At 33.1% G+C, this 11737-nt stretch overlaps 1 protein-coding gene across 1 annotated transcript; it reads right to left on the bottom strand.

The window, feature by feature from the left end:
• Window positions 1-723: 723 nt before the first annotated feature.
• LOC131619512 (probable cytosolic oligopeptidase A) lies at window positions 724-7758 on the bottom strand. The gene is made up of 18 exons (XM_058890600.1): window positions 7638-7758; window positions 6927-7201; window positions 6676-6843; window positions 6461-6584; window positions 6172-6248; window positions 5605-5748; window positions 5287-5517; window positions 5134-5224; window positions 4692-4813; window positions 3934-4041; window positions 3600-3845; window positions 3107-3252; window positions 2581-2698; window positions 1613-1772; window positions 1500-1531; window positions 1328-1393; window positions 1080-1151; window positions 724-924 (listed from the first exon to the last, which is right to left on the bottom strand). The coding sequence occupies exons 1-18, from the start codon at window positions 7756-7758 to the stop codon at window positions 847-849; spliced, it is 2379 nt and encodes a 792-aa protein (XP_058746583.1). The 3' UTR covers window positions 724-846.
• Window positions 7759-11737: the final 3979 nt, after the last annotated feature.

Below are 11737 nucleotides of genomic sequence, written 5' to 3'. Positions count from 1 at the left end.
CAATTAAATTGTAAATTTATTTCTAGTATTTTTTTTGTTTTAATTATTATTAAAAAAGAGTAATTATAATCTTACATTATCAATTAACTAATACTAATTGAATAAAAATAATTTAATTAGTTGCTCTTTGTTGGCAAGTGGTTGATTTTAAATTGATGACAATGATAAATTAGGAAGATTATAAATCTTTTTAAATTAAGTGTATCATATTTACTTTCATAATTGTGGTCAATAAATTAAAATAATTTGAAAAGTCTATATTAAATAATTTTGAGGGAAAACAAGAAAAATGAATTACTTTTATTTTTAATATCAATTTAATTACATTCAACTTTTGAAATACAATATACAATATGTTAACTTTAATATACACTTCAAAATTATAATAAATTTATGTATTGACATGATACACTTTTTTTAATGGATTAATAAAATCCTTTCTTTTTCTTCACAATTAATAACATTTTTTAGAACATAAGAAAATTTTCATTCATTTGCAAACAATGAATATAATCCAATCTAAATAGAATCTAGGAGAGGCTATAGCTCAAATCAACTAAATTATCATTTATAGCATGTGATCTAAGTCATTCCTCAAATTTAAAATAAAGTTGTTAAACTAGAAGTTAGCTTAGCCAAGTTGTTCCAAGTCCATTAGAAGTACTTTATTTTTGCTGAAGAAAATAATTAAATTAATTAAAACAATTGAAATTCCTTAAAATGTTGTAAAATAACATGAAAATTAAAATGTAACAATTTCTAAAACATTAACAACCACAATTATAATACTATTATCATAATTTATAGTGCATTATTTTTTTCAAAAGAAAAGTGTGGTTAATTGTATCAATGAGTTGCAACAATGCCATTGTGTCTGAGCAAAGCATCTGGTGTTGGTTCTCTCCCACGGAATTGCACAAACACCTGCATACATGTTCAACACACATTAACGTGGTAACATTACTAGTTACTCCATATAAACCTGCGATAGATTATTCATTTGTGATGTTTTTCGGACTATCTCGCATTAACAAACAAATGAAGAGGTTTTGTAATGTAATGTGTATCTGAATTCTCACCTCCAGTGCTGGTTTGCCACCTCCAAGAGCAAGAACAGTCTCCCGGAATTTGCGACCCATTTCTATAACAGCCTGAGTAAGTGCAAGTATATAATAATTATTACTCTAAAAAATAAATATAATAGGGTCTCAAAACAAGATAAGCCTTTCAATTATAAATAACAAAAATAGATAGATATGATGAATTTAGAGGCCTAAATAGAAAAGCAAATCCTTATTGACAGTTTTTCTTAATCTAAGTAATATACCTTTTTATCATCCAATCCTGCATCCTCAAACGCAGAGAAAGCATCTGCAGACAACACTTCAGCCCACTGCATAACAGACAAATTTTCCATGAGAAACAAAATAAAATAAGCGTCATAGCTATTATGAGATGATATCTTCAATTATACCAAGCAAAATGTCTATAATTATCACCTTGTAGCTGTAGAATCCAGCTGCATATCCACCTGACAAATGCAAAATAACCTTAAAAGACATATATAAAGGAACCCATGGAGTATCAAAGAGGTATAAGAGGCATAGCAAACCTCCAAACATATGAAAATCCTTGCAAAGGAACCTATCCTCTGGCAATCGAGGAGTCACTAGATTTTTCTTGGATATTCTATGGTAAAAATCATGGATGGACTCTGGTCCTCCAGGAACATATTTTGTATGGACTTCCAGATCTACAGTTGCAATATTTAACTGCAAGGAATATATATTACAATGTAAGTCATTTATTTAACACATACGTAACACAACACAAGAAAGAAAGGCTAGAATCAACATTAAAAACTAGAAACACTTGATAGAATATTGAAAAGAGTCTATAACATCTTAAATAAGTTTGTTCCGTCCTTCAGAAATACACAACAAAAGAAAGGGTGGAAAAATAATTTAGAGGTCTAAAAAAAGAACCAAATACAATTTATACAGGAAGAAAAAGAACCTAAGAACTATTTTGGAATAGAAAAGAAAGAACGGGATGGGAAAACCCAAAAGTAGCAATACTGATGTAGAATGCTTAGATTCCTTCAAATCCACAAAGAAAAAGAATAGTTTAGAATACATAATAAGGTCAAGAACTTGAAACAAAGTACATATTGAATGCACATAAAACCACAAGATGCTATTGCAAACAAGTCAAAGACATACGTCTATGAGCAAAGAGTAAATATCATAGAGTAGGAGAGGGGAATTGCAGAGGTGGCGTTTCTAGTCACTCACATGGTGCACCTAGAGTGTGGAGGGTGTATGCTAGAAATACTAAAAAGTGAGAGAAGGGTAGCTGAGCAGTGACGGCGGGGAATGCGCGAGCCTCTATGAGGTCATGCTTGGATATTCTGTTAGTAAAGTGCAAAGAGTAGATTCTCTTTGAAGTTAGTGAGTTTAGTTCTCACGAGTAGAAGGAAGAGTTGTTTCCTCTGTTCATTTCCACTTTGACTGCCTATTAAAATATGAATTTCAATTCAAATGAAAAGATATAAAACATGTAGTTGATCAATACACTAACCTGTTGAAGACTTTGAGAAGCAACACAAAAAGTTCTAGCAGCAACAATCTTCAAATATACTTCTTCTGAAAGAGCCTCCCCAGTTTCAAAATGTTTAGCAATGCCCATTAAAGTCTCTCTAAATAAATAAAAAAAGACAAATATAAAACATACTTCATATTCAGGTTAAAACATATAATGTTACTTTACAACAAAAATAAAGGATCAAAGTAACATATGTGTCAGACTAGTTTATATGGATTTATTTATTACTCCCTCCGTCTCATAATAAGTGTCATCTTTCCTATTTTTTTCTTTTTCAAACTATTTGTCCATTTAAAAATACCGATGTAGTATTTATTATATTTCTTTCCAGACACTTACTCTTATTTATTGTATTTTAATTCATGTATCTACTCCATTACCTATTATTAATAAGACTATTTTAGTAAATGACATTTGTTTTACCATTGAAATCAATACAATTATTATTAATCATTATCATAAAAAGTGTGAAAATTTCAAAGAGGACGGAGGGAGTACTGACTTATGGTAACACCAGTTTTCCATAAACTGAGAAGGTAATTCAATAGCATCCAACTCTATTCCCCTATTACCAGAAACTAGACCCTCATCTTCCTTAGTAAGTATATGTTGAAGTACGTGACCGAATTCATGGAATACAGTCTCAACCTGCGAAAAAGGAGACAACAAAAAACAGTAGTTTGTGAACTAGTTTGGTTTTTTAATGATTAATAAGGAAACAATTTAGTAACTACAACTCAGTCTCAATCTACACATCAAGCATGAAAGAGTAGTTTAACACCAGGTAGTAAGTCAAGTGAATCTCAAAGTTTGCAAGTATAACTTTGTATGCTACATTCGACATTAGTGTTCAATTATATTAACTATTATATTCAAATATCTAATCATGTTAAGACCAGACACTGCTACAAGCAATTAGTGCTCCCATTAATATAGCTTGGGAAACTATTCATTATTACACAAATGATCATTTCTTAAAGTAAAATATGGGTTACCTCAGAGAATGTCATTAAACTTGGCTTGCTTCCTACTGGAGGTGTTTGATTGCACACCAATTGAGCAACAGGCAACCTTGATGAGGTACCATCTGGTGACAGTACACGACTACGAGAAACAACCCGATCCATCCATGCGCCTTGACTTTTTTCAAAAGGACGACTATAGGGATCAAAATAAAAATACGCAATTGGACTACCTGAAGAATCTTTAACACGAAAGAACTTAACATCTTTATCCCAAACCTAAATAACAATAAACATGAGTCACAAAGTTTATTATAGATGCTATCCAATACAAGCACCACAGCTAAGCAAAAGGGAATTTGATTACCGGAGCTAGACCATCAGCTGGCTCAACTTCAATGCCAAAAAGTGTTTTTGCAAGGTCAAAGAGGCCATTCATAACATTTGGCAATGAGAAAAACGGACGCAGTTCGTCCTATGAGACAAGAGTAGCAGATGTATTATGTATGAGCTTTCCTAGGCAGATCAAAAGTTTCAATAACAAAGGAAAAACTGCAAGTAATAAAATCTTGTAATGCTTAGTAAAGTAGCCAATGGACTATCGGGTGGGACTGGTAGGAATGAACTTTCATATGTGGTTGACTAAAAAAAAAGAATACCTGATAGAATGTCAAAAGTACAATGAGCAGTATTAAGGAGCTTCCCTTTAATTATGATGATTATATCATTATTTAAATAGTTTTAGAGAGAAATCGATTGTTCATTGACAAAAAAATCATACGTAGGAGGAAACAAATTAATGGAAATAAAAGAATTAGATCCTTCGTGATATGCAACAGTGTTGTCGATGGTGGATGGCGGTCCATGGTGGAGAGCCAAAATCCCGTCATACCGATAGCTTTGCGGCGCAGTTATAATGGATTATGGTGGAGAAACCCACAATATCGGCCAATATTTACCATTGCGGATAGCCCAAAAACAGCCATGTATATCGGCTGATATTTACCATTGATAACACTGATATGCAATTACATTACAAGGTACAAATCCTTCTAACAGGATCCAAACTAAAATCGTATGTTCTTAAAGTATCATTTCAAAATGATGACAGAGTGAGTGAGTAACCTCGTTAATGTCATATTTTGATTCACGAAGCCTCTCACTCCAAAACCAATTGTCCCAATGTGTCAAATCATCAGCTTCCAATGCACCCTGGTCTTTTGTGAATTTCTTAAGGTCTTCCAGTTCTGCAAGGAAAAAATAGATCATCTAAATTATTGCCTCATTAGAGGAAGATGGACATTGTACATACAAAAATAAATAAATAAATGAATGCAGAATCACATGTAAGATATATGTCATATTTATTAGCTGTTGAAAGTTTGGAATCCCACAAAAGTCAAAAACAAATTTATTTGTTTGCTGTATTGGATTAGTCAATGACAATATTGAGCTAACTCATTGTATACACAATGCACTCTCCCCATATATGTAAGTAACTGAAAAAACTGCATACAATTTAAATCATAATGCAAATGCTACACCATAGACACAACATATACACTACCTTGTACTGCAGCATCCCAGGAGGCTCTACGAAGCTTTTCTATAAGTTCTTCTGCTTTATCAACAGTTGCCATTTTGGTTGCCATGCTAAGCTGAAAGATAACACATCAACAACCTACATAGAATTATGTTCTTAATAATGAAAGAGTCATACCTCAGCAAAGTTATTGTAGTTGAGAAGCTTGGCCTTTTCCAACCTAAGCTTTAAAATTTGCTCAATTAGTCCAGTATTATCAAAATCTCCACTAGATGCTTGTGTTATATTCGCACGGTAGAGTTCCTCGCGCAAAGAACTATTGCGAGCATGTAGCATTACAGCAAAATAACTTGGATTATCCAATGTAATTACCCATGGCCCGTTCTCAGCGGTGGCATTTTCATGCCCCTGCATTTTTTTCATCAAGTAATCAAAACTCAAAAAGATAGCCTGATTGTCATAACTTGAGAATAATAACATGTCAACATATTTTACCTTGGATGCTGCAGTTTGTGCAGCCAACCCAAGAGCAGTAGCAGGTAATCCTTCAATCTCTTTCTTATCTTTAATGAGCTTTTCAAACTGTTTGGTTGCATCTAGAATGTTCTCCCGAAATTTTTCTGTTAATCTTTCCAGATCCTACAGATGAAACCGTGACAAAAATATTAAAAATAAATACAACTAAAAGAAAACATCATCACTTGAATTTCATTTAGTTATGGTGTACAATCACTTTGCATTTGGAATTTTAGCACATGTGTATATGTAGATTCATTACATCAAATCTCATCACTACATTTGGTTTGTTAATGAACCAATTCATGTTGCCTGTCCTACTTAGAATTACAAACTCGTGATCTCAATTTCCACCATAGTCCGAAAATAGGATATGCCCAGTTACCCAAAGCCTAGTACATAATCACTGTAAATGGTGGTAAACTGGGAATCAATTAGCATGGACTATATTAATAACCACAGTTTACATTTGTTGTTAGTTAAAATAGCATGGACTATATTAATAACCACAATTTACATTCGTTTGTAGTAGTTAAAATAGCACACTTGTTCAATTTCGCTAAACCGTTGTCTTTTATCATCTTCAAGAGAAACACCACTAAGAACTGCCTCCTTTATTTGGTCTGCATAGGCATAAATACAAATGTTACAAACAATGTAAATTGAAGGGTTACAATAACAAGTTTGTCTTAAATCCCGTAGAAAGCAAATGGAACAACAGCCTGTTATTTGGCAATTGGCACGAGTTTTATGAGTAAAGTCACAGTTACTTGATAAATCAGAAAATTAGCATGCCAATGCAATAGCATAACCAACAAGACATTTGGCAACTTACTTTCAACAATTCTCTTGCGAGAATCACTAAGTATCTTCCAATCAGGAGACTCTTTAATAGCTTTGAATGCGTTATAAATAGGCTTGCTTTGGCCCAGTCTAACCTGAAACTTAACTTTTTCTTCCTGCAAATATGAATTTATCATTGTCAGCACAATAAAAATTACAGCAATCACAAAGAAGGTTATAGTCAACAGAATCTAAAAGAAAAATGACCTGAACATCGTCAATGGCTGAACGGAGATCAGCATTATCCTTAACAGCTTTAAGATGACTGATCATACCCCAAACAACATCCAACCGGTCCACAATTTTCTCGAATGGTTCTACCAATTTAGGCCATGAAGGTTCCACAGTCCTTTCAAGTTCCTCTAAATCACGTTCCTACAAATCAAACCCCAAAAACACAATCATTCAAAACCCTATAAAAAAATTCCAAACAAAAACAAAAGATAATAGTTTGTTACCAGTTTATTAAGAAGGGTACGAATGGCAGGTCGCACGTGTTTGGCTTCAACAACATCGTAAGGCGGAAACACAAATGGCTGGAGAATAGGATTCTCGCCTTCAACGACAACGTCGGTTAGCACAGAAGCATCCATGCAGAAGAGAAATGAAGAGGACCAGAGAGGACAAGGATGGGATTTATTGAATTGTTTGGGTTCAAAATGGGTAGTAATTATTTTCTTTAATGAATTTGAAATAAAATCATTAATGTTATTCAAAATTTGAAAAAATAAAACTATTATTTTATAGAAAAAATATTGTGAGGAAATTAATGTGTGTCTTTTTGTATTTATAATCAGATAGTATATGTCAGATTTGTTGTAGAAATTAAATAATTATTTTTTTAAAAGAAAAATCATTTAGTTTTGGATACCTTTACAATATAAAGTAGGTTTAATGTAGTAATATTAGCATTTGCTTGTTAGCTTAAAATATGAAGTAAATAACACTGTTAAAAAGTAGAGAATAATAATTATGAGATTAATTATATTTTAACATTGAATAAATATTATTTTATATTTTTAATTTTTTTTCTTCTAAACGATTCTCTTGTATTTTTGAAACAAGTAGCTAAAGACAAACAAATTATTTAAGCTAAATAGAGCTTTTAACTTAAAGCTTGTTTGGGATATTATCAATTCTTCCTTCTGTTGGGATGTTCTTCTCAGGACCAGAGTAATTAGGAATAACAAATTTATCAAGCATCATGTTTTCTCTTTCATTTGGGCTAGCGCTAAGCACGAGATAAAAACCGTCATTGAGAACTTCACTTGGTGTATTGGTAATGGTCATTCCATTAGTTTATTGTACGATAATTGGTGTGGTCCTCCCTTTTGCTACGATAACGAGGCTCCGACGCTGATTGTAGATAATCCGGTAAGTAGTATCATTGAAAATGGTCTGTGGAACTTTTCTAAGGCTTCAACGGCAATTCCCCTGTCAATGCAAGTGCATATTAATAATTGTCACATTCCCTTTGACATTCGTCCGGACAAGAGATGTTGGAAGTATTCGGTCAACAGTGACTTATCTTTAAAGTTGGCGTATGACTTTAAGCGTAGCAAGGGTATTTGTATGGATTGGTGGAAGATGATCTGGAGTAGCTCGATTCCCCCGGCAAAATCTTTTATGGTGTGGAGACTTCTTCACCATAAGTTACCCACAGATGATCAATGGAAGAGAAGGAGCTTCTCTTTCCCCTCTATTTGTGCGCTTTGCAATTCGGAAGAGGAAACTAAGACTCACTTGTTTTTTAGTGTTGGTATGCGATGAAGTTATGGAGATGGTTGGAAAATATGTTGAACCTGTCATTTTCTCTTGTGTCTGGTTAGACATTTGGAGATTAATGGGTATAGATGGTGCGGTTCAGTGCAATATTGTTAACAAAGTGGCGGTTGTTAGTCTTATCAACTCGATTTGGAAAGCTCAGAATATGGTTAGATTTCATAATACTTTTATTTCCTTTTCATCTTCGATTGCTTCCTTTTTGGCTACTGTTTCTTCTACTAGGAATGCGGTGAGTATAGGCTCGCATATTGGTATGGAGGATTTTGTGATTCTCAAGAAATTTCAGATTTGTATCAGGCCTCCGATAGCTCCTAAGATTTGAGAGGTGCTATGGCAGCCCCCTCCGATGGGATGGTTTAAGATAAATTGTGACGGTGCTGCTACTCCTATATCGTCAGCTTGTGGGGGTTTAGCAAGAGATTGGGATGGTTGTTTTGTTGGCGCTTTTGCGTCTTTTTTAGGTACTTCTAATTCTCTTATCGCCGAACTCTCGGGTGCTATGCAAGCAATTGAGTTCGCTCATGAGAAGAATTGGCGCAAAGTTTGGTTGGAAACAGATTCAATGGCAGTGGTTAAAGCATTTAACCCTCCGTTTAGTGTTCCTTGGATCATTAGAAATAGGTGGATTAATTGTATTCACTTAGTTTCTCATTGGAATTTTGTAGTGTCTCATATATTTAGAGAAGGGAATAGTTGTGCAGATGCCCTTACTAATTTTGGTTTATCAGTGACTGATTCTACTCATTTTACTTCTATTCCTTTTTTTATAAGGAAAGATTTTGTAAAGAATAGGCTCAGTATGCCTTTTTTTAGATTTACATCGGGTTGAGAGAGTTTTGGTATAGTTTTCCCCCTCTTTTTGTGTACCGTTTTCTTTTTATATATATTCCTTCTATTTCTTTTTATATATATTTTTGAAATTATTTTTAATATATTATAATTTCCGAATAATAATTTTGAAACAAAAAAATTTCCAGAAATAAAAAGTTTCCTAAAATTAAAAAGTAAAACTTGTAAAAAAAATTATTTTTTTTCCAGAAATAGAAATTTGAAAATTTTTTTTCTTAAAAAAAATAATTTTCGAATAATTTTTAATATATTATAATTTCCTATACGCCTCTACACACCTAGATCGAGGCATAATTTTCAATTGCATGCTTATTTGATCGATCGTATATCTTTTGAAAATGATTTTTCTCCATTATTTCATTAATAAATTAATTAATCTTTAATAAGATAACTAGTAGGAAACTCGTGTTGTCGCTAAAGGTTGAGAAAAACACAAGAAAGGGGAGCTTGAATTGTGTTCTTTAAAATTTTATTTCCCTTTCTATAACTCTTTTCTTTCCTCTTATTATCTCATTTTCTGGATATGCTTGGTAAATATTGTGGAAGCATGTTAAAGATAACACGACGTAACCAATGAGATACATATTCATTTTAACTTCTTTATATCATCAGAACTTTTGACTTTGCTCAGTATAATTCTGAAGATATTCTGCGTGAATGTTCTGAGTTGATTGAAGGATGTAAAAAGTGAAAGACACATTCATTTTTATCCTGGTTCACCTTCTCAAAAAGGCTACCTCCAGTCCACTCTCCTCAGGTGATTTTACCTCTCTCAATCAATGACTTAATCCACTATAACCAAACTGATTACAACTGCACGATCAACTGTCGTGAGTGACTTCCTGCACAAGCTACCCGCGAGTGACTAACCATAGATGATGAACCGTTCAGTGATCTCAGCAAGATATAACGTTCATCAACCTAGTAACTCCTGCACAAGCCAACTGCTCGTGACTAACCCTGCACAAGCCAATTGCTCGTGACTAACCCTAGACAATGAATCGTTCAGTGATCTCTACGAGATATAACATTTATTGACCTAGAACCCTCCAAGAGTCTAACCATATCTGAAGGACTTCTCAAGTATCCATATCAGAGGATACCTAAGGAACACCAATTCTATCAGAATTGTTCTCTTGGAGATTACAAGTGTGCTTCTTAGTCAAGCATATTTTCTCCTATTCTAAGTATATATGTTAACGACACACTGACTAGAAGTCACTTCTGGTGCCTAAACAATCTATCAGAAGTTTCCTAAGATATAACACAATATGAGCAACAACTCTATGTGTTTTACAAATAATTACAATATATAAAAACTATTCTTGTAGTCTTCTTTTCTTCAACTTCTGGATGAGATCTTCTTCTTCTTTTGAAAGCTGATTAAGAGCAGCAGCTCTTGTATGAATTGCCTCTTGTTCATTGATCTTCATCTTCTTCTTCTTCAATACTGATCATGAAGCTCGTTACAACTGATGACACATTGATGATCATAAGTAAACATGAAACACTGTCGAGCAGCAACTCATTGTATTCAGTTTCTTTGTCATTCAACATGAGAAATGTATGGATCAATCAAGTATTCGTGGATTTCTTATAACTCCATTGGAGCATACTGCAAGACATGCATGATTTTATTTTTCACTCTTTTTGATTCTCTTTTCATAGGCTTATGATATGTATTTCAACATAATAGTTTTATCACACAATTTGTGTGTGTTGCCTCTGTTGGAGCAACTTAATTAATCTTATGCTTATTTTCTTGCTCACGCTGTCTCCCTCTAATCTCATATCCTTCTATCATAGTTTTGTTCTTTTATAGAAGTCTGTTATTACCGTTGGAATATTTCCGTTGAACCATATTTGAACATAGCATTTAATGCTTGTTACAGGCTGAATGATGACACACCTATTTCCAAGGCGGATCTTATCTTTTGGTAGCGTGTTCTCCTTGTTTTTCTTCTTTCAAGACAATTTCTTTTGGTAGCGTGTTTTCCTACCTTTTGTCAAAATGTAGACAACTATAGATGTCATAATTTTGTCTTTACATTGAGTAACGTGATAAATTGTATGTGATTTAGTTGGAGCAATTTATACTGTTCTTCAAAACTTCTGAGTACAGAGTCAAAACTTCTGTTGACGTGAATGTTGATGTTGCTTGTACTTCTGAGGAAGCTTAATATTCTTAGTAATGTCAAGCCTTTGTTTCTACGCTGACTTATGATCTTCTGTTATTGATTGTTGAATTCTTGCTTTTTATACAGAACTTCTGATCATTTACTCATGTGATCTTCTTGTTGTAATGAGTTCTTCATGTATCTGATATTTCCGTTTAATTCCATGAAGCTTGTCTGAGTTTCTTTTTGATGTTGTGCTATAAGGCTTATAGCATAATATCTGCACACTTAATGAAAGCATTAGTAGTAAAATTGTTACTAACAAAATATATGCTTGTTATCATCAAAACTAGATTCTGAACATAGATTCTCAATCTTGTTCTAACAATCTCCCCCTTTTTATGATGACAAAAACCATGTATTTTGATGGAACAATTTTATGAGGTGATAATAATTAAGCAAGTATATTTCATCCCCTTTTATATATTCAATCAAGCAACTTATTTCATTCATCAAAA

The sequence above is a fragment of the Vicia villosa genome, linkage group LG7 (assembly GCF_029867415.1).
Source record: "Vicia villosa cultivar HV-30 ecotype Madison, WI linkage group LG7, Vvil1.0, whole genome shotgun sequence".
Lineage (NCBI taxonomy): Eukaryota > Viridiplantae > Streptophyta > Magnoliopsida > Fabales > Fabaceae > Vicia > Vicia villosa.
This window is presented reverse-complemented; position numbering and strand designations above follow the sequence as displayed.